Raw genomic sequence first — 24215 nt, forward strand, 5'->3', positions numbered from 1 at the left:
TGAACACCGGAAGCAGAGTTATTTTGGTGAGGATAGAGTATATTATTGATATTATTGGCGCCGAGATCTCACCTTGCGAAGAAATTGAAGATGGCCCAAGGTCCGAAGTCAAGGCCATACCGGCTGCTAAGGAAATGGGACCTGCCAACGGAGACAACAAGGAGGTGTATCTCAATGGAGTATTGTGCTTGGAAACAGATGTTCACAAGATTCGTGCACACCTCTACTCAACGATCATCTTGATCTCGTTTTCAGGAAAAAATGGCAATGTAGAAGGATAAGCACAACTATTAGTAACCACCAGTCCACAACTATTGGTTCATATAAGTACTCGTGCAAAAATAACATATTAGTATTCATACAAAAATATCACATTAGCACCCACACCTATATTTCATACTCCCTACATCTCAAAATATAAAAGTGTATTGTTTTTTTTCTAAGAGTCAAACCTTTCTATGTTTGATTAATTTTATGGCAAGAAATATAAATATTTGCAATACCAAATAAACAAAATATATTTGATGGTGGATTTAATGATACTAACTTCGTATTGTAGATTATTATTTTTCCAAATAATCTTGGTCAAAGATTAAGAAGTTTGAAATTATAAAGCCTAATACACTTGTACTTTGAAAACGGATGGACTCACGCAAAAATATCAGTTTGACCAATCATTGTGGAGATATTATAAATATTTGGTTAGTGTTTTATAGAGATTAAAAGTGGTGCCTTGTAGTGTTTTATCGACTCACTCCAGTGATTGTATTTGTCACTAGACGGTCTACGAACCTGGATGTAATTTTTAGTTCTATTGTTTGTTGTACTACCATAACAGTTGATGAATAAATCGAAAGTTTCTCGCAAAAAAATGATGCCTTGAAGAAGTGGGCAATCTGTTTGAAAAGGGGCAAGGTGAAAAGGATAAGTGAACGTGTAAAGATGCGCGTGCGCACACACACACCGTCAGCATATGCAAACACTCACAGGACATCTACTACTGCAAACTAGAATCGTGGAGCTTCAAGAATGGCGAAGTCACCAAATACTTGGTATCGACGTGGTCGCTGGTGAACTTGAAATACAACCACATGTTGGTTCCAGGGTGTAAGTAGAGATTGAGATAGTTCGACAGAACAGGGCGTGAGTCAGTTCTGTTTAAAGGATGAGGTCGAATCAGGGCTAGCCATTGATGTTTGAAACACGAGCAATGTGTACCCTAAATTTGTAAACAGAAAAATGTGTTTTAAATTCTAGGACTCCACTATAAAATAAATCAGACGTTCGATTTTTGACCATGGCAAATCAAATATTTTTCATGACAAATTATGTTCTTTGAGGATGGTAAGTTTAATTGGCGAGCATGACAAATCTGTCTCAGTTCAGTTTTTATCAGGAAATTAGCATGCTTACAAACTAAATTTGCCGTTATCGCGTCAATATTAATTGGCATGAAAAACGTCAGATTTATCATGCCTAAAATCTGACATCAAAATTTTAGTGTTTCGAAAATTTTATCATGATGATTGATGGGTCGGTGATATGCGGCCATGTAGGTGCTCCACCTGGTGGAGGAGCCAGCCGAACCGGCCGGGGACACCGGAGCCTGGAGACAGGGAGAGGCGGGCCGATGCATGTGCTGGATGGATCAGTCAGAAAGAAAGTCTGACTCCTCAACACAACAGGCTCGTTGATTGTCACTGACAAGCGACAAGCACGTTTTCGTTGTTTCGCTAGCGTCTCACGAATTTTTAAACTTTTTTTTGTTTTTTTAGGGGAACTTGCAACTTTATTCAAAAAATTAAATTTTAAACTGTGATGATCAGTCGTTGCTTTGCTCACCTGTACTAGTAGCCAATGAGAACCCCTTCTCTGCGCGAACGTGCAATATACTATTGGCAACAAGTCATCGAAAAACGAATCAAGACACTATTTGAGAGAGACCGGAGCCAGGTTCAGTTCAGGGTTGGTCCAATCATGCTATACGTTGAACGTCAATTAGCAGATGTCCCTCTCTTCAGTGAGTACAGAACAAGAGATAAACTGACGGATAAGTCAAGTCCGCGACCACCCAACGGCTGCGTTGCACGTTGCTGCTTGGGCTAGACTAATTTGCAAAGGTTGAAATAGGGAACCAACCCGTGGCGGCTGGACAGTTAGGAGGGCTATTTTAATCCATTAAGGTTTAAATTCTAGACTTGACCAAGTTGTGGCTGGATAATTAGGAGGGCTATCCCAACCCATCAAGTTTTAAATTGTAGACTCGACCAAGTTGTGGCTGGATGGTTAGGAGGGCTATACCTTCCCATCAAGGTTTAAATCCTAGACTTGATGCTGGTGCTCGTATTTTTTTAGATTTATTTCAAGTCTTTCGGTGACGTGTGTTCAGTGAAAGAAGATGTTCCCGTACGAATGCGTTAGTGGCGACTTCGTCAATCTCAATATGATATGCTAGCTCAGTCTCACCATGGTGCTCATAGAAATAAGACATGCGCGCATGCGTTCATAAAGATGAGTGTATTTGCGTATGGATGAAAGTCTACGTCTCTGCTGTGTTAAAAAAAAAACAAAGGTTGAAATAGCAACACACATCACACTCGCTTGTCCAAGCCCAACGGTGGATAGCATCTTGCGAGTTCCTGCCCGAGCCTCGTCAGTTGCAGCATCCACGTCTCCGGGCTTCATCTAATCTGACCGGCGGTTAGTATGCGAAAAATACAGTGATCCTTTGCACCTAATTGAACTCACGTCGGATTGAAACAATAGATGTCTTTTTTTAACCCCAGATGTCTTATTCAAAGTCGCAACAAGGCCCAACGATCCCCTAAACAAACCAAACATCTCCTGCACCGCAAGGGGCTCATTAGGTAAATGCTTGATAAACATAGCCGTGTCATTACCGAAAAGCGATAACCAATGCCGAGCACACCATTGCACCAAAATTGCCAATATGCTGCTTCTCTCAAATCTCAACACCATGGCATTCGTGACATCCATAATTAGAAGAACCTGAACCCACGCGCATGCCAAATTTTGCTGCCCTGGTGTCCATTGATCAAAACTCTCATACCGGCTGAAGAAAGCATAAGCGAAATCCAAGAGCACCACCTGGCCCCAAAGCCGCAATCCACATCTGTGCAGCAAGAATGGCCACGAAACAATGTTGAAAGCCCTCACGACACCAAGCTTCAGGAATAGCATAGGAATCTTCCTCTGATGGAATTACTTGATAGATTTGCTAACCAGCATGAAATTACCTTGGATTGTCTTTGATTATTATCAACGATGAGATGATCCAACATAGGGCCCAGACAAAGTGCAAGGGCCTTGGAAAAGATCTTGGGGATCCCATGAAGTAGACTAATGGGATGGAAATCTGTAATATCGGCCACCCCATCTTTCTTAGTAAGGAGAGCAATGTAGGCCTAATTGTGATAATGAAAATTCCTACCATTATAACGAGAAACCTGCTGGATTGCCGCCATAATTGCATCCTTGATAATAGACCGACAAATCTGATAAAATCATGCCAAAAAGCCCTCTACCCCTAGCACGGTGTCCGAGAAATTGGGATTTTTCGACATGAAACAATAAAAGGAAGAGGTGGATGCATTTACATGTATGCACGAAGCTTGAGCCGATACATTCAGTGCATTCCAATAACTTGAGCGCATGCTTTTTCTACCATGCATGGATCCACTGTCAGTAATTGCTTTGAGATTCATGCTACATTTTTGGTTGCTGTTAAAATTTATCTTCTTTCAATGTGTTGCATTAGGTTTTTCCTCTCGTTCAGAAGTGTATCATAATGGTTTGTTGCGTATGGCCGTTTATCAACAAATCTGATTTAAAACAAGTGCATTTTATTATTGGTACATACTGAGACAGGATGATACACTTTGAAACAAGAAAAAGAAACCCAAACGAAACATTATGAGACAAGATCAATTTGACAACAACCAAAAAAGTAGCCCAAATCTCAAAGCAACAATGGATGATGGTGATGGGGAACGTAGCATAAATTCAAAATTTTCCTACGTGTCACCAAGATCAATCTATGGAGTCATCTAGCAACGAGGGAGGAGTGGATCTACATACCCTTGTAGATCGCGCGCGGAAGCGTTCAAGAGAACGGGGTTGATGGAGTCGTACTCGTCGTGATCCAAATGACCGATGATCCTAGCGCCGAACGGACGGCACCTCCGCGTTCAACACACGTACGGAGCAGCGACGTCTCCTCCTTCTTGATCCAGCAACGGGGGGCGGGGGGGGGGGGGGGGAGGTTGATGGAGATCCAGCAGCACGACGGCGTGGTGGTGGAAGTAGCGGGATTCCAACAGGGCTTCACCAAGCGCTGCAGGAGGAGGGAGATGTGCCATGGGAGGGAGAGGGAGGCGCCAGGGCTTGGGTTGGGCTGCCCTCCCTTCCCCCCACTATATATAGGGCCAAGGGAGAGGGGGGAGGCGCAGCCTTGGCCCTTCCTCCAAGGAAGGGTGCGGCCAGGGAGGAGTCCCTCCTCCCCAAGGCACCTCAGAGGTGCCTTCCCCCTTTAGGACTCTTCCTCTCCCTTGATTCTTGGCGCATGGGCCTCTTGGGGCTGGTGCCCTTGGCCCATATAGGCCAAGGCGCACCCCCTACAGCCCATGTGGCCCCCGGGGCAGGTGGCCCCACCCGGTGGACCCCCGGGACCCTTCCGGTGGTCCCGGTACAATACCGGTGACCCCGAAACTTGTCCCGATGGCCGAAATAGCACTTCCTATATATAATTCTTTACCTCCGGACCATTCCGGAACTCCTCGTGACGTCCGGCATCTCATCTGGGACTCCGAACAACTTTCGGGTTACCGCATACTAATATTTCTACAACCCTAGCGTCACCGAACCTTAAGTGTGTAGACCCTACGGGTTCGGGAGATATGCAGACATGACCGAGATGACTCTCCGGTCAATAACCAACAGCGGGATCTGGATACCCATGTTGGCTCCCACATGTTCCACGATGATCTCATCGGATGAACCACGATGTCAAGGACTTAATCAATCCCGTATACAATTCCCTTTGTCTAGCGGTACGATACTTGCCCGAGATTCGATCGTCGGTATCCCGATACCTTGTTCAATCTTGTTACCGGCAAGTCTCTTTACTCATTTCGTAACACATCATCCCGTGATCAACTCCTTGATCACATTGTGCACATTATGATGTCCTACCGAGTGGGCCCAGAGATACCTCTCCGTTTACACGGAGTGACAAATCCCAGTCTCGATTCGTGCCAACCCAACAGACACTTTCGGAGATACCTGTAGTGTACCTTTATAGCCACCTAGTTACGTTGTGACGTTTGGCACACCCAAAGCACTCCTACGGTATCCGGGAGTTTCACAATCTCATGGTCTAAGGAAATGATACTTGACATTAGAAAAGCTTTAGCATACGAACTACACGATCTTGTGCTATGCTTAGGATTGGGTCTTGTCCATCACATCATTCTCCTAATGATGTGATCCCGTTATCAACGACATCCAATGTCCATGGCCAGGAAACCGTAACCATCTATTGATCAACGAGCTAGTCAACTAGAGGCTTACTAGGGACATGGTGTTGTCTATGTATCCACACATGTATCTGAGTTTCCTATCAATACAATTATAGCATGGATAATAAACGATTATCATGAACAAGGAAATATAATAATAACTAATTTATTATTGCCTCTAGGGCATATTTCCAATAGTCTCCCACTTGCACTAGAGTCAATAATCCAGTTCACATCGATATGTGATTAACACTCATGGTCAATCCCCATGTGACTAACACCCAAAGAGTTTACTAGAGTCAATAATCTAGTTCACATTACCATGTGATTAACACTCGATGAGTTCTGGGTTTGATCATGTTATGCTTGTGAGAGATGTTATAGTCAACGGGTCTGAATCTTTCAGATCCGTATGTACTTCGCAAATTTCTATGTCATCTTGTAGATGCAGCTACTACGCTATATTTGGAGCCATTTCAAATAACTGTTCTACTTGGAGCTATTCTAAATTGTTGCTCCATTATACGTATCCGGTATCTCTACTCAGAGCTATCCGGTTAGGTGTTAAGCTTGCATCGACGTAACTCTTTACGTCGAACTCTTTTACCACCTCCATAATCGAGAAAATTCCTTAGTCCACTAGTTACTAAGGATAACTTTGACCGCTGTCTTGTGATCCATTCTTGGATCACTCTTGTACCCCTTGACTGACTCATGGCAAGGCATATTTCAGGTGCGCTACACAGCATAGCATACTGTAGAGAGCCTATGATAAAAGCATAGGGGACGACCTTCGTCCTTCCTCTTTCTTCTGCCGTGGTCGAGCTTTAAGTCTTAACTTCATACCTTACAACTCAGGCAAGAACTCCTTCTTTGACTGGTCCATCTTGAACACCTTCAAGATCATGTCAAGGTATGTGCTCATTTGAAAGTACCATTAAGAATTTTGATCTATCCTTATAGATCTTGATGCTCAATGTTTAAGTAGCTTAATCCAGGCTTTCCATTGAAAAACACTTTCCAAATAACCCTATATGCTTTCCAGAAATTCTACGTCATTTCTGATCAACAATATGTCAACAACATATATTCATCAGAAATTCTATAGTGCTCCCACTCACTTCTTTGGAAATACAAGTTTCTCATAAACTTTGTATAAACCCAAAATCTTTGATCATCATCAAAGCATACATTCCAACTCCGAGATGCTTACTCCAGTCCCTAGAAGGATTGCTGGAGCTTTGCATACTTATTAGCATCTTTCAGGATTGACAAAACCTTCCGGTTTGTATCACATACAACCTTTCCTCAAAAAAAAAACGTCGAGGAAACAATGTTTTGACATCCTATCTGCAAGATTTCATAAATAATGCAGTAATCGCTAATATAATTCCAACAGACTCTTAGCATCGCTACGAGTGAGAAAGTCTCATCGTAGTCAACTCCTTGAACTTGTCGGAAAACATCTTAACGACAAGTCGAGCTTTCTTAATGGTGACATTTACCATCATTGTCCGTCTTCCTTTTAAAATCCATCTGCACTCAACAGCCTCACGACCATCGAGCTGTTCTGTCAAAGTCTACACTTTGTTTCCATACATGGATCCTATCTCGGATTTTATGGCCTCGAGGCATTTATCGGAATCCGGGCCCACCATTGCTTCTCCATGGCTCGTAGGTTCATTGTTGTCTAGCAACATGACTTCCAAGACAGGATTACGTACCACTCTGAAGTAGTACGCATCCTTGTCATCCCACGAGGTTTGGTAGTGACTTGATCTGAAGTTTCATGATCACTATCATAAGCTTCCACTTCAATTGGTGTAGGTGCCACAGGAACAACTTCCTGTGCCCTGCCACACACTAGTTGAAGAGATGGTTTAATAACCCCATCAAGTCTCCACCATCCTCCCACTCAATTCTTTCGAGAGAAACTTTTCCTCGAGAAAGGACCCGATTCTAGAAACAATCCCTTATTGCTTTCGGATCTGAGACAGGAGGTATACCCAACTGTTTTGGGTGTCCTATGAAGATGCATTTATCCGCTTTGGGTTCGAGCTTATCAGCCTGAAACTTTTTCACATAAGCGTCGCAGCCCCAAACTTTTAAGAAATGACAGCTTAGGTTTCTCTAAACCATGGTGTCATCTCATCGGAATTACGTGGTGCCCTATTTAAAGTGAATGTGGTTGTCTCTAATGCCTAACCCATAAACTATCGTGGTAATTTGATAAGAGACATCATGGTATGCATCATATCTAATAGGGTGCAGTTATGATGTTCGGACACACCATCACACTACGGTGTTCCAGGCTGTATTAGTTGTGAAACAATTTCCACAATGTCTTAATTCTGTGCCAAACTCGTAATTCAGATATTCATCTCTATGATCATATCATAGATCTTTTATCCTCTTGTCACGACGATCTTTCAACTTCACCCTGAAATTACTTGAACCTTTCAATAATTCAGACTCGTGATTCATCAAGTAAATATACTCAACATCTACTCAAATCATCTGTGAAGTAAGAACATAACGATATCCACTACATGCCTCAGCACTCATTGGACTGCACACATCAAAATGTATTACTTCGAACAAGTTGCTTTCTAGTTCCATTTTACTGAAAATGAGGCTTTCAGTCATCTTGCCCATGTGGTATGATTTGCATGTCTCATGTGATTCAAAATCAAGTGAGTCCAAACGGTGCATTTGCATGGAGTTTCTTCATGCATATACACCAATATACATGGCTCGCATGTCTCAAACTTTTCAAAAATGAGTGAGTCCAAAGATCCATCAACATGGAGCTTCTTCATGCGTTTTATACCGATATGACTTAAGTGGTAGTGCCACAAGTAGGTGGTACTATCATTACTATCTTATATCTTTTGGCATGAACATGTGTATCACTATGATCGAGATTCAATGAACCATTCATTTTAGGTGCAAGACCATTGAAGGTATTATTCAAATAAACAGAGTAACCATTACTCTCTCCTTAAATGAATAACCGTATTGCGATAGACATAATCCAATCATGTCTATGCTCAACGCAAACACCAATCTCGATGGTAGAGGGAGCGTGCGATGCTTGATCATATCAACATTGGAAACACTTCCAACACATATCGTCAGCTCACCTTTAGTTAGTCTCCGTTTATTCCGTAGCTTTTATTTCGAGTTACTAACACTTAGCAACCGAACCGGTATCTAATACCCTGGTGCTACTAGGAGTACTAGTAAAGTACACATCAACAAAATGTATATCCAATATACTTCTATCGACCTTGCCAGCCTTCTCATCTACCAAGTATCTAGGGTAATTCTGCTCCAGTGGCTGTTCCCCTTATTATAGAAGCACTTAGTCTCGGGTTTGGGTTCAACCTTGGGTTTCTTCACTAGAGCAGCAGCTGAATTGCCGTTTCATGAAGTATCCCTTTGTTCCCTTGCCCTTCTTGAAACTAGTGGTTTCACCAACCATCAACAATTGATGCTCCTTCTTGATTTCTACTTTCGCGGTGTCAAACATCGCGAATATCTCAAGGATCATCATATATGTCCCTGATATATCATAGTTCATCACGAAGCTCTAGCATCTTGGTGGTAATGACTTCGGAGAACCATCACTATTTCATCTGGAAGATCAACTCCCACTCGATTCAAATGACTGTTGTACTCAGACAATCTGAGCACAAGCACAACAATTGAGCTTTTCTCCTTAGTTTGCAGGCTAAGAAAATCGTCGGAGGTCTTATACCTCTTGACGTGGGCACGAGCCTGAAATCTCAATTTCAGCCCTCGAAACATCTCATATATTTTGCGACGTTTCAAAACCGTCTTCGGTGCCTCAATTCTAAACCGTTTAACTAAACTATCATGTAGTTATCAAAATGTGTATGTCAGATGTTCGCAACATCCACAGACGACGTTCGAGGTTCAGCACACTGAGCGGTGCATTAAGGACATAAGCCTTCTATGAAGCAATGAGGACAATCCTCAGTTTACGGACCTGGTCCGCATAATTGCTACTATCAACTTTCAACTAAATTTTCTCTAGGAACATATCTAAACAGTAGAACTGAAGCGCGAGCTACGACATAATTTGCGAAGACCTTTTGACTATGTTCAGGATAATTAAGTTCATCTTATGAACTCCCACTTAGATAGACATCCCTCTAGTCATCTAAGTGATTACATGATCCGAGTCAACTAGGCCGTGTCCGATCATCACGTGAGACGGACTAGTCAACATCGGTGAACATCTTCATGTTGATCGTATCTTCTATACGACTCATGCTCGACCTTTCGGTCTCTTGTGTTCCGAGGCCATGTCTGTACACATGCTAGGCTCGTCAAGTCAACCTAAGTGTTTCGCGTGTGTAAATCTGTCTTACACCCGTTGTATGTGAACGTTAGAATCTATCACACCCGATCATCACGTGGTGCTTCGAAACAACGAACTGTCGCAACGGTGCACAGTTAGGGGGAACACTTTCTTGAAATTATTATGAGGGATCATCTTATTTACTACCGCCGTTCTAAGTAAACAAGATGCAAAAACATGATAAACATCACATGCAATCAAATAGTGACATGATATGGCCAATATCATATTGCTCCTTTTGATCTCCATCTTCGGGGCTCCATGATCATCAACGTCACCGGCATGACACCATGATCTCCATCATCATGATCTCCATCATCGTGTCTCCATGAAGTTGTCACGTCATCTATTACTTCTACTACCACAGCTAACGGTTAGCAATAAAGTAAAGTAATTACATGACGTTTATGTTGACACGCAGGTCATAAGTAAATTAAGACAACTCCTATGGCTCCTGCCGGTTGTCATACTCATCGACATGCAAGTCGTGATTCCTATTACAAGAACATGATCAATCTCATACATCACATATATCATTCATCACATCCTTTTGGCCATATCACATCACATAGCATACCCTGCAAAAACAAGTTAGACGTCCTCTAATTGTTGTTTGCATGTTTTACGTGGCTGCTATGGGTTTCTAGCAAGAACGTTTCTTACCTACGCAAAAACCACAACGTGATATGCCAATTGCTATTTACCCTTCATAAGGACCCTTTTCATCGAATCCGATCCGACTAAAGTGGGAGAGACAGACACCCGCCAGCCACCTAATGCAACTAGTGCATGTCAGTCGGTGGAACCGGTCTCACGTAAGCGTACGTGTAAGGTTGGTTCGGGCCGCTTCATCCCACGATGCCGCCGAATCAAGATAAGACTAGTAACGGCAAGCATATTGAACAAAATCAACGCCCACAACTACTTTGTGTTCTACTCGTGCATAGAAACTACGCATAGACCTAGCTCATGATGCCACTATTGGGGAACGTAGCAGAAATTCAAAATTTTCCTACGTGTCACCAAGATCAATCTATGGAGTCATCTAGCAACGAGGGAGGAGTGGATCTACATACCCTTGTAGATTGCGCGCGGAAGCGTTCAAGAGAACGGGGTTGATGGAGTCGTACTCGTCGTGATCCAAATCACCGATGATCCTAGCGCCGAACGGACGGCACCTCCGCGTTCAACACACGTACGGAGCAGCGACGTCTCCTCCTTCTTGATACAGCAAGGGGGGAGGAGAGGTTGATGGAGATCCAGCAGCACGACGGCGTGGTGGTGGAAGTAGCGGGATTCCAACAGGGCTTCGCCAAGCGCTGCGGGAGGAGGGAGATGTGTCATGGGAGGGAGAGGGAGGCGCCAGGGCTTGGGGTATTGCTGCCCTCCCTTTCCCCCACTATATATAGGGCCAAGGGAGAGGGGGAGGGCGCAGCCTTGCCCCTTCCTCCAAGGAAGGGTGCGGCCAAGGGGGGGAGGAGTCCATCCTCCCCAAGGCACCTCGGAGGTGCCTTCCCCCTTTAGGACTCTCCCCTTTTCCTCTTCTCTTGGCGCATGGGCCTCTTGGGGCTGGTGCCCTTGGCCCATATAGGCCAAGGCGCACCCCCTACAGCCCATGTGGCCCCCCGGGGCAGGTGGCCCCACCCGGTGGACCCCTGGGTCCCTTCCGGTGGTCCCGGTACAATACCGGTGACCCCGAAACTTGTCCCGATGGCCGAAATAGCACTTCCTATATATAATTCTTTATCTCCGGACCATTCCGGAACTCCTCGTGACGTCCGGGATCTCATCCGGGACTCCGAACAACTTTCGGGTTACCGCATACTAATATCTCTATAACCCTAGCGTCACCGAACCTTAAGTGTGTAGACCCTACGGGTTCGGGAGACATGCAGACATGACCGAGATGACTCTCCGGTCAATAACCAACAGCGGGATCTGGATACCCATGTTGGCTCCCACATGTTCCACGATGATCTCATCGGATGAACCACGATGTCAAGGACTTAATCAATCCCGTATACAATTCCCTTTGTCTAGCGGTACGATACTTGCCCGAGATTCGATCGTTGGTATCCCGATACCTTGTTCAATCTCGTTACCGGCAAGTCTCTTTACTCGTTCCGTAACACATCATCCCGTGATCAACTCCTTGATCACATTGTGCACATTATGATGATGTCCTACCGAGTGGGCCCAGAGATACCTCTCCGTTTACACGGAGTGACAAATCCCAGTCTCGATTCATGCCAACCCAACAGACACTTTCGGAGATACCCATAGTGTACCTTTATAGCCACCCAGTTACGTTGTGACGTTTGGCACACCCAAAGCACTCCTACGGTATCCGGGAGTTGCACAATCTCATGGTCTAAGGAAATGATACTTGACACTAGAAAAGCTTTAGCATACGAACTACATGATCTTGTGCTAGGCTTAGGATTGGGTCTTTGTCCATCACATCATTCTCCTAATGATGTGATCCCGTTATCAATGACATCCAATGTCCATGGTCAGGAAACCGTAACCATCTATTGATTAACGAGCTAGTCAACTAGAGGCTTACTAGGGACATGGTGTTGTCTATGTATCCACACATGTATTTGAGTTTCCTATCAATACAATTCTAGCATGGATAATAAACGATTATCATGAACAAGGAAATATAATAATAATCAATTTATTATTGTCTCTAGGGCATATTTCCAACACGGTATCCGGGAGTTGCACAATCTCATGGTCTAAGGAAATGATACTTGACATTAGAAAAGTTTTAGCATACGAACTACACGATCTTGTGCTATGCTTAGGATTGGGTCTTGTCCATCACATCATTCTCCTAATGATGTGATCCCGTTATCAACGACATCCAATGTCCATGGCCAGGAAACCGTAACCATCTATTGATCAACGAGCTAGTCATCTAGAGGCTTACTAGGGACATGGTGTTGTCTATGTATCCACACATGTATCTGAGTTTCCTATCAATACAATTATAGCATGGATAATAAACGATTATCATGAACAAGGAAATATAATAATAACTAATTTATTATTGCCTCTAGGGCATATTTCCAATAGATGGATCCATATATATGGGATACCCCGTGCATGGTAGAAAAACCCACTCTCATATTTTCGTACATTTTCTAGATTGCTACAATGCATTGAACCGACACATTTTACATTTTGACAATATATTTCCGTAACTTGAGAACATGTTTTCTAAATGGTTTGGAGATTGCGCACCACGCCGTCACGACGTAAACTTGAGAGCATGTTTGACTTATAAATGGGCAACATGACAAAATTGCAAAAAAGATAATTATATATTTTGCTCAATGAAAAGAACAAAGACCACAATAAAAAGTAGTACATTTCAATTCCTCGTATCGGTTCTGAAGGCTGAACTGCGAGGCTAACTTATTCAATTTTATTACAACTGCATGGAGCTTAACCAGAAGTTTGAATACATGTCTTCTGTGGAGAATTATTAAATTTCGCTAGCATGCATATATGGAATTATGTATTGATCATTTCAGGGCTGGCTCCCAGGAATTAAGACCCACTAGCGAACTTGGACTTGAGAAGTTCGACGACCCCGGCCTCCACCCGAAGCGCCTTGGTGAGCACCGGCGTGGGGATTGGTGGGTTGGAGCCAAAGAGCGTGAGTGGTACGAAGACAATGCCCGGGTTCTGGCTGTTGAAGGATACGACCATGGAGGCCTCCGTCTTGCCGACGTTGAACTGGAAGTGCATGAGCCCGCGTGGGATGAGGAACGTCTCTCCAGCGCGCACCACCCTGGAGTAGAGCTTGTTCCCGGAGTCGAGACTGCCAAGGATACCAACGAGGAGCTCACCTTTCATCACGATGCCGATCTCGGTGGCGCGCGGGTGGACGTGCGGCGGGTTGGTGCCTCCCGGCGCAAAGTCCACACGGTTCATGGACACACCCAGCGTGTTCGTACCGGGCCACTCGGCCACGTCGAGCTCCGTCACAGCGGAGCCGTTCGGGGTGGACGTGTTGCCGGCCTTGGCCAGCTTGGAAGAGAAGAGGAAGTCGTCGCCGGCCTCCGACATGGGCTTGCATGGGTGGCCGTTCACTGAGACCGTCTTGCCGTCAAGGTCGGCCACACAAAAGTCCTGAAGAGGGTCAGGGTCGGTGGCCAGAACAGCCGGAGCAAGGAGGAGCATGGTGAACATGCCAGCTATGAGTTTGGAGCACCCCATTGCTTGCTAGGGAACAAGCTTAGGTAGGACTGATCAGCTAGAGTCTGTTGATCGAGAGTGTCCAAGGCACTGGTGGTTGCAACTAAGCTGTGGTGGATGAGTTAGCAATGAGGCATATGGAGTCCTTTATATAGGGCCTGGATGCATGTGCATGTGTATGCATGGTGCTCGCTATGCATGTCTTCACCGCCTGCATGTGCCGCATGTGGGAACACTGGAAGCAGAGTTATTTTGCTGAGGTTATTGATATTATTGGCGTCGAGATCTCAACTTGTGATGAAAATGGAGATGGCCCAAGGTCAGAAGTCAAGGCCATACCGGCTGCTAAGGAAAATGGGACCTACGAACAGAGCAACGAGGAGGTGTATTTGAATGGAGCATTGCGCTTGGAAACAGTTGTTCACAAGATTCGTGTACACCTCTACTCATCAATCATCTTGATTTCGTCTAGAATTTCGAAATTCAGGCAAAAATGGCTACGTAGAAGGATAAGCACAACTATTAGTAACCACCAGTTCACCACAAGTACTCGTGAAAGAATATCATATTATTACTGATACAAAAATGTCACATCAGTACCCACAACTATTCATACTCCCTTCGTTTCAAAATATCGAAGATAATTTATTTTTAAGAAAGATTAAGAAGTTTGACTTTTAAAAAAAACAATACACATCATTATATTTTGTTAACTTTTCAAAAGATTAATACACCTTTTAGAAAAGGGCACTGCTACGCGTCGGCAGGCGGATCTTTTTAAAAGATCCGCCACCTCACGAGACGTCAGATATGGTGGATTGAGCGGCGAGCATCACCCTCTACCACTGCAACAAAGGTTGTGTTGCAGTAATTTTTTGCAACACGAGTCAGGTTGTAGAAATTTCTTGAAAACATATGTCAGGTTGCAAATTTATTTTTGCCATAAAGATCTTGTTACAGTTATTTTGTAACAGAGGTCGTGCTACAATTTTTTTTTGCAATAGATATCTTGTTATATATTTTTTGCAATAGGGGCCTTGTTGCAATTTAATTGCTTTTGTAACAGAGGTCTTGTTGCATTTTTTTCTTTGCAACAGAGGCGTTATTGCAGAAAGCAGAGATCATGGGGACGGTTCACCACGTCATGTGGGACGCGTGGCGTTCAATGAAGGCGGCAGACACAAGCTTGTTAATCCGCCGGCTGACCGATAGTGTTTTCCTTTAGAAAATAACAAAATATTTTTTTCAAAGATTAAGAAGTTTGAGTTTTCAAAAGCCCAATATACTTGTACTTTGGAAACGGAGGGAGTCACGCAAAAATATCAGTTCGAGCAATCTTTGTGCAGATATTATAAATATTGGTTAGTGTTTTATGAGGATTAAGAGAGGTGGGCAATATGTTCTGAAAATGCCAAGGTGGCAAGGATAAGTGAGCATGTAAGCGTGCAACGATTCTAGTCTACTTACGACTAGAATCGTGGAGCTTCAAGAATGGCGAAGTCAGCAAGGACTTCGCTATCGACGCAGTCATTGGTGGAATAGAAATACAACCACATGTTGGTTCCAAGGTGTAAGAAGATTTTGAGATAGCTTGACGGACCAGGGCGCGAGTCAGTTCTGTTTTAAGAATGAGAACTAAATCGGGGGTGGCCATTGGCAGTGACGGAGACAGGCCTGGGGCAGTTAGGGTTATAGCCCTAAGCCTAGTAACAATTTCCCTTGGATTTTCTTCATACAAAATTTAGAAAAAACAGAGAAGTTTATCATTCAACGTAGCACAGTTCCAGACGTAACGTCCTTCTAGCTTCGCCACTAGCCATTGGTGTTTGAAAAAATAGCAATGTGTAGCCTAAAATTTGTAAACAGGAAACCGTGTTCTAAATTTTGGATGTGTAAAAGCCATGGGCAATGGAGGTGTAAAGTTTAGTTTTTAGCGATTTTGCGAGTAAAATGCAGTCTAGCCTACATGACATATACTCCCTCGATCATGGTTTGTAAGGCATCGTACTATTTTGGATCGAACTTTGGCTAATAAAACAAAGTATTCCATACGTCCCAGTCCCACCATAATATAAGAGCGTTTTAGTGTAAAAAAAACACTCTTATATTATAGGACGAAGGGAGCGCTTTAGTGTAAAAAAAACACTCTTATATTATAGGACGAAGGGGTACAAATCAATTGTGTAAGAGTATAAAGAAAATATTTGTTTTGAACACAAATTTAACACTCTCTTTGATTCGAATTAATTGACACAGTCTCTATACAATGTCCACATATGCTAATAAAATATGAGGGTGCCTTGCAACACTCGGTAGAAATGCTGTTCCTTTCGAGTTGACACGATCGAGACATGGAGAGAAGCGGAAGGCCTCGATCGGTGATGCATGATTGATGGGTCGGTGACATGCTGGGACGTGAACTGGGGGAGGGCCCAGCCGGCCGGCTACTCAGGAGACTTGGAGAAAGGGAGAGGCGGGCCGGTGCGCTGGCTGGATCGCGGTCAGAAGAGAAACTCTGACTCTTGGACACAACAGGTTCGTTGATAGTCACTCTGACAAGCATGTTTTCGCTGTTTGGCTGGCGTCTGGCGAATATTTAAGCTGTGTGGAGATATCGATATGCATGCCATTGATTTGCTCACGTAGCCAATGAGAATCCGTTCTCTGCTCGAACGTGCTATTATTGGCAAGTCGTCGACCGATCGCAGCCACCAAGAGGAGAAACAAAACAAGAAACTATTTGAGGCCGGAGAAGCTTCCCACCTCTGACCATCATGTTACACGCTAGCTAAACGTTAGCATGGAGACGTCCCTTCAGCGAGTACACAACCGCAGATAAACCGGCGACCACCCAACGGCTGCCTTGACGATCCAATAGCTTGCAGCGCGGTTGAAATTAATGGCAACACACGTTGCAGTCGTCCAAGCCCAACGACAGAGAAAAATGGGTGGATACAGCCTATCGAGAAATGCAAAATTAACCTACGTGTATGTACTTGAAGAATGAAATGCTCGCACCATGGTCGCTTGTTTGCTGAGAAGTACTCCCTTCGTAAACTAATATAAAAGCATTTAGATCACTAAATAGTGATCTAAACGCTTTTATATTAATTTACGGATGGAGTACTAACTTTGTGCTAAACCAGCGACAGGTAGTATGGATCTGAGGGACCGAAGGAGTACCAAAAGGCCTTCAACAGCATAATGGTGGATTGATCATCACATCAACGGAGCAAAGGACTTAGTGCTTGAAGACACTGGCATTTCACCATCAGCACGCCGGCTCCTGAACTTCATAAGCCTAGACGAAATCCATATGATTGACAAGTAGAGGTGTGCACGAATATTATGAACCCGCCGTTTCCAAGCGCAATACTCCATCGAGAAACACCTCCTGGTTTATCTGTACGTTGGTCCCATTTCCTTAGCAGCCGGCAGTGGCTTTGACTCTGACCTTGCCCCGTCTCCATTTTCATCACAAGCTACCTCATCCCGACGCTGACCCTGAGCATCTCCATTTTCATCACAAGGTGAGATCTCCACGCAAGTAACACTACTATATGTTTAATAAACTCTTGCCTCATGTGTCCATTCACTACCGGAATCGCACCCTATGCCGACGGCCAGGGCCGTCGGCATAGCCCTGAATGGCCGTCGGGACAGGCCTATGCCGACGGCCCCCGTCGGCATAGGGCCGTCGGCAACATATCCGTCGGCGTAGCCAGGAATGCCGTCGGCATAGAAAGGCCGTCGGCATATGCCCTATCCCGACGGTGTCCGTACATCTATGCCGACGGCCCCGACCGTCGGCAACGTTATCGCCTAACGGCGGCCGCCGTCAAGTGCTGACCAACGCTTGCTCGCCACGTGGCAGGTCTATGCCGACGGTCTAGCCGTCGGCAGTTTGAAACTAAGCCGACGGCTAGGCCGTCGGCATAGACGTGCCACGTGGCGAGCAGGCGTCACCCCTGGGGCGGGTCTATGCCGACGGCCTAGCTGTCGGCTTAGGTTGAAACTATGCCGAAGGCCAGACCGTCGGCATAGACCTGCCACGTGGCAGCCACTGGGAGCTCCTGGAGCAGGCCTATGCCGTCGGCTTAGTTTGAACTATGCCGACGGCTAGGCCGTCGGCATAGACCTGCCACGTGGCAGCCACTGGGAGCTCACGGTAGCTCTATGCCGACGGCCTTGCCGTCGGCATAGTTTCTGTCTGTTTTTTTTCCTTTTTCTGTTTTGTTTCAGCTCAATTCATTTGAATATATACAGCACACAACAAATATATGCATCACATAACAGCTGACCCAGCAGCATCACACAACAAATTCATCATCACACATCATAAGAAGCATCGCAAAGCATAAACATATAAGTATCATCACCACCAAGCATACGAATCTCACAAACAACAATAAGAAACATCACAAGCATATAAGTATCATCACCACCAAGACCGCCACAATGTGACCCAAAGGCTTAAGCGCCAGGACGTCGAGCACCACGGAGGTCGTCACCGCCAAGACCGCCGAAGCCCAGGTCGTCACTGCTAGCGGCAGCGCTACCGCCAAGACCGCCTCCTCCTCCGCCTCCGTGGATCGGAGTGGTCGGGCTCCGTGTCTCCGGAGTGCTGCGAAGACCACGGCCAACGGTAGATCCACTTGTTCCCTGCATGTTGAAAAGACATATGCACGGGATCTATGACTGTGTTGAAAGGCATGACATGCTTTGGGTGAATAGATTGGGGATGAACTAACCGGCGAGGGGCCAGCGTTCTGTGCCACAAACTCCTCAAAGCTCATCAGCACTGGTTGTGCTGGAGGGCATTGTGCTGTAGGAAACTGAGGACACCTGCCGGCCGCCATATCCTGAAAAGCCTGTTGCATCTGGCTATCCCTCTGCACTTGGTGTTCATAAAGCCTCTGATGCCACGCCATGGTCTCCTGGCGTGTGTACTCCATGTAGGCCTACGGTATGACATGATGGAACTCATAAAACTACTAAATGCGGAAAATGAAGTGAGAAATGAAGATAAGAGGGAAAATACTTACAGATTGTTGCTCCTGAAAGAGGGACTGTGTACTAGTCACTGGCTGGCTCGTGCGCTGGCTCAGGCTCGGATCGATCCGACGAAGCTGTGTGTAGGAGATACTAGGAGTGATCACAGCATCGATAACCGCGTCCCGACCGTGCTCCTTGGGCCCCATCCTCACCACCGCCATGTCGTCTAGAGGCGCCGCAATGGGGTCAGGTGTGTCAGGATGTAACTCCAGATACGCTTCGGAGTAGGCCTTCTTCCTCCCTGCGGTCTTCTTGCCGTAGTACTTGGGCTCGCCAGGCTTGGGGTCCTTCTGCGTATGGGCGATCTCCCATGCCTGCATGTGTGAGAGCGGCCGCTTCAGTTTCTCCTCCTGCACCACCAAACAGAGGTTAGTCATACATAAGAAAGTGATGGTAAATAGAAGAAGAAGAATGTTTAATGGGGTTAGTCATACATTAACTGCCTTGTGGAGATAGTGGTTTCGGTTTCCCTGAGCATGTACTCCCTCCGTCCCTCGGTTAGCCTTATTTTTGGTTCTCATAGCCGCCCAGGCTCCAGCCTCATCACACCAAAGATCCACCAATGCCGCCCAGGACTCGTCTTTTCCATAACACCAATTTGGACACACCTACATAATAAAAGCATAATGGCATGTAGGTGTGTCCAAATTGGTGTTATGGAAGCATAAAGCATAATGTACCACAAGGTAATGAAAGCATAATGAAAAATCTTTTATACTTACCGCCAAGAACTCGGGCCTCTCCAAGGTAATGCCCATCCTCCGCGCTTCTTCCTTGGTCATCTTCACACCAAGATAGTCGTGGTAGTATGTGGAGATGGCCACATAGCGCACCTTGTACTGCATCTGGCGGGCCTTCTTCTTGCATTGGCGCAGCACGATCTGGTCCGCTCTAGCCCTATGCTCCGGAAGAACTCGATAGAATTTCTACAATCATGCATGAAACAAGAATGGGAGAAGCCATGAGTTAAATCATTCATGAAACTAGAATGGACTTGTGCTTCTGAAGAGAACTCACCCAGAAAGTAGTGATCACGGCCTTGGCATGGGTCTCATGGTCCGCGTGGCGGGCCGCTTCCCAGTGGTCCCAGCTCGTGGCCAAAACCCGACGGTCCGGCTGCCTGACTGGATCAGGACAGTACAACCCCGGCCAATATAACTTCAGCAAGACGGTGATGAGGCCGTTGGAAATACGGACCCCTTTAGAATATATCCAGTTGCTGCAAAAGAATGAACTATTAGCATGTGACAAGAAAAATAAATAACAACCGGAATAAGCATGTGACAAGCAACATAATGAACCACTTACTCTTTTCCCGTGGGCTCAATGAGCCACTTCTGCTCCTCAGTAGCAGGAACCTGCTTTGGTAGCTTTGCGTTGCCACGCAGCCACCCCTTCGTGTCAACCCCCTTCCCGTCACCACCATCATCCCCGCCACCACCCTCCTCCCCAACCTCCTCCTCCTCCTCCTCCTCGCCTGCCTCCTCCTCCACCTCCTCCTCCTCCTCGCCTGCCTCCTCCTCCACCTCCTCCTCCTCCTCCTCCACCACCACCTCCTCCTCCTCCTCCTCCTCCTCCTCCCTAGAGTGTACCTCACTAGAGGAGGGTACCTCACTAGAGGAGGGCCTCGAAGACAACACCCCTAAGTCGGTGAGGGTGCACTGTTTCTGGCCGCGACCCCCTGTAGTGGCTCTCCCCCCAGCACCTCGTCCTCTAGAGGCTCTCCCCCCGCCCCCTCCTCCTCTAGGGGCACCTCTCCCTCGACCTCCCTGTGAGGAGTCATCGTCAAGTAGCCGAGGGGGAGGATTACGTGCTCGACCACTCCGACTAGGCAGGCCGACGACCTTGCGTAGGAAACCCACGCCGTCCGCCTTCCCCTTGCCCATGTTCCACAAACCTGCATTGAAAAGAGAAAAAGCAATTAGTAAATTAATGAACTGAAGGAAAAGGCATGATAATAAACACATTAATAAAAATGCATAAAAAGGCATATTCCTAAACTATAGAAAAAAAATACTTGAAACGTACATCTGCTAGAACCCATATGAATCATCACTGTTGTAACCTCTTTCTCGGTCCGTCTCATCATCACTATCAATCATATCATCTTCGTTGTCCGACGGAGGTGGAGGCTCTTCCTCGTCGTCAGCGTCTTCGTTTAACTTTTCTAGCATAAGTATGTCATTTTCATTGACAATGGTCTCACCATCATTCCGTGCATCGTCGGCGTTTGGGTCCACATCATCATCACCCAATGGTCTAGCGTCATCGTTTCTAACCACATCATCATCATCATCATCAGGTTGCTCTTGATAGAACACTCCCTCATATGTCATGGGGTTAATGTTGTAGTAATCGTCTTCATTCGGGTCTGGTAGCTTACCATGTGGCGACACCTTGAACACAACTTCCCAACCCTTTAGATACACTTTCTGGCATGGGTAAGGCAGATAATATACTTGTGTAGCTTGGGTAGCCGCAATGAAGAGATCGGCTCCGGCATAGACGGTTGATGGTTTAACTTCGACCAAACCAATGGAAGGCGTATGTTTTACCCCCTCCCGCGGATCGAACCATCGGCATTTGAACACAGGCAGACTTAGGGTCTCATGCCCCTGGCGGAATTTAACCTCGTATATATTTTGTACCCTTCCGTAGTAGTCTACTGAATTTTGACCGGGGGTGTACACTCCAGTATTTATAGTTTTGGGATCGGGGCGGCTGTTTTGGTGCTCCTCTGTATGGAAGCGATACCCATTCACATCATACTTTTTACATGTCATGACGGGAGGGTCAAAACCCATGGAAACCCATCTCAATTCATCATCCATAGATATGTTCGGATCTTTTCCCTACAAGTATAATGGAAATCGTTGCGTGCATTAGTTCGGTTAACTAATAAATGTTGAAGTAGGTATTTAATAGGGGAGTGTGGAAAATTACTTTGTCCATGAACCAAGCAACAAAATTTTTACGTCCAGGGTTTCCATGACGGAGAAGAGTAAGTGCCTCCGCCTCAGTAGGAGGATTCACTCCCGTCCATTCCTCTTGAACGAAATCACTAAAAAAAAGATAAGCGGTGTTAGACCGGGACTAAGTGAACATGAAACATGATGATGTGGAAGACATAAAGGAATGGTGTAGTGGTATTACCTCATCCACACTTCCTCAACTTCCTTGATGTTGTGCAAGATATAGAACATGAGGTCCTCCCACTCTTGTCATGGCATGTTATAAGATTTCGAGGCCCCAGCCCTCCCACCTTGCGCGTTGAATAGATCGAGTCTGGGTTGATACTTGGGCTCTTCTATATTGTATCGAGGCACCTTGTTATGCAGATGGGGAACGTGGTCTGGATAGTATGATGTCCTGAGGTCTGACACCTCCTCTAGGATAACTGCCTCAGCTATGGAAGCTTCAATCTTAGCTTTGTTTCCACATTTCCGTCGGAGATGCTTGTTCTGCCTCTCAGGGCCGTACTGCCAGCGATTTTGCACAGGGCCCCCCAACAATACCTCGTTGGCGAGGTGCAGAATGAGATGTGTCATCGGAGTAAAGAAGCCTGGCGGAAAGATCTTCTCTAGCTTGACTATCAACTCCAGTGCCTTCTTATGCAATTTTTCAATCACCTCTTTACTTACTTCTTTAGCACAAAGCGTGCGGAAGAAATGGCTAAGCTCGGCAAGCACTCGCCAGACATGCTCGGGGACATAGCCTCGAACCATCACCGACATTATCCGCTCAATCCACACATGGTAGTCATGACTCTTCAGGCCGGTCACTTTGCCCGTTGAAAGATTGACTCCCTTACTTATATTCGATGCATAACCATCGATGAACTTCAAAATTTGTTTCAGCCAGATAAGTACTTCTTTTTTTCTGGCGGTTTAAGGACAAAGTCAGCATCTGGCTTGAACCAGTTTTTTCGACCGCCTGTGGGAGGCTTCATGTTCAGGCGTGGTCTATCACAAATTCTCTGTTGATCGGCTCTAGCTTTTACGTTATCCTTCGTCTTATCAGGAATGTTGAGGATCGTGTGGAAAAGGGACTCTGCCACATTCTTTTCGGTGTGCATCACATCAATATTGTAAGGAAGTTTGAGGTCCTTGAAATAGGGAAGCTGCGAGAAGGGGGTAATGTGCGTCCAGTTGTGCGTCTCACCATATCCCTCGAAGCCTTTGGCTTTGGCTTTGCCTTTGCCTTTGACTTTAGGCTTGAGAGCTTTTAGCTGAGCAAGAACATCTGCCCCCGAAAATGTTGGAATCTCGGTTACTTCATGAACAACCCGGCCTTTCGTGAAGTTCTTCTTGTCTTCCCTGTCTGGATGGTCTAGAGGGAGGAACTGTCGATGCAGGTCAAAGGCTACATACTTGCCACCCTTACTCAGCCAAATCATTCGCAGAGCCTGCATGCACACTGGGCATGGCATCTTACCACTTGTACACCATCCGCAGAATAGAGCATAGCCGGGAAAGTCATGCATGCAATAGTGCAACCAAACTTTCATCAAGAAATTTCTTTGCAGATCCCGGTCGTATGTCAACCTCGGAAAGTACCAAGAATGGTGCAAAGCATCCACAAGCGGCTGCATAAACACACCCAATTGCTTCCCCGGGTAGTCAGGCCCCGGAATGATGAACGACAAGAACATGGTATTCCGTTGCATTAGGGCACCGGGAGGAAGATTGAGCGGAATTACAAACACAGGCCAGCAGCTGTATGGATTGGACGACATACCATATGGATTCAACCCATCACCTGATATGGCTATTCTTACATTCCCAGCCTCGGCTGCTTCCTCGGGGTATTCTTCATCGAATGACTTCCATGCTTCCCCTCCCGATGGATGTACGATTTTTTTGGATTGTACCTTATACCTTCCTTGTGCCACTTCATCATTTTGGCAGACTCCTTCGTGATGAAAAGGCACTGCAGTCTTTTTATAAAATCAAGATACCGAAGAACCTTAACGGGGATGGTTAGCTGCTTTTCTCACCATCCTCACCGACCACCTCAATGTACCGAGA

The 24215-nt window shown here is 45.7% G+C and overlaps 1 protein-coding gene and 1 pseudogene across 1 annotated transcript; both read right to left on the reverse strand.

The window, feature by feature from the left end:
- Window positions 1–13234: 13234 nt before the first annotated feature.
- LOC125551639 (oxalate oxidase GF-2.8-like) lies at window positions 13235–14272 on the reverse strand (annotated as a pseudogene).
- Window positions 14273–18543: 4271 nt separating this feature from the next.
- LOC147974524 (uncharacterized) lies at window positions 18544–19946 on the reverse strand. Its single transcript, XM_087519495.1, has 5 exons — window positions 19911–19946; window positions 19623–19796; window positions 19179–19538; window positions 18885–19094; window positions 18544–18795 (listed from the first exon to the last, which is right to left on the reverse strand). The coding sequence occupies exons 1-5, from the start codon at window positions 19944–19946 to the stop codon at window positions 18607–18609; spliced, it is 969 nt and encodes a 322-aa protein (XP_087375621.1). The 3' UTR covers window positions 18544–18606.
- Window positions 19947–24215: the final 4269 nt, after the last annotated feature.

The sequence above is a fragment of the Triticum urartu genome, chromosome 4A (assembly GCF_056163025.1).
Source record: "Triticum urartu cultivar PI428250 chromosome 4A, HENAU_Tu73, whole genome shotgun sequence".
NCBI classification, from domain to species: domain Eukaryota; kingdom Viridiplantae; phylum Streptophyta; class Magnoliopsida; order Poales; family Poaceae; genus Triticum; species Triticum urartu.

Bases quoted from the DNA above. Each gene is read 5' to 3' on its own strand.
- LOC147974524 (XM_087519495.1), bottom strand. From the start codon at position 19,946: ATGGGCATTACCTTGGAGAGGCCCGAGTTCTTGGCG. The intron at 19,095-19,178 runs GTAAGTATTTTC...GTCATACCGTAG, and splicing joins TCTTTCAGGAGCAACAATCT to GCCTACATGGAGTACACACG. The intron at 18,796-18,884 runs GTTAGTTCATCC...TTCAACATGCAG, and splicing joins AGAACGCTGGCCCCTCGCCG to GGAACAAGTGGATCTACCGT.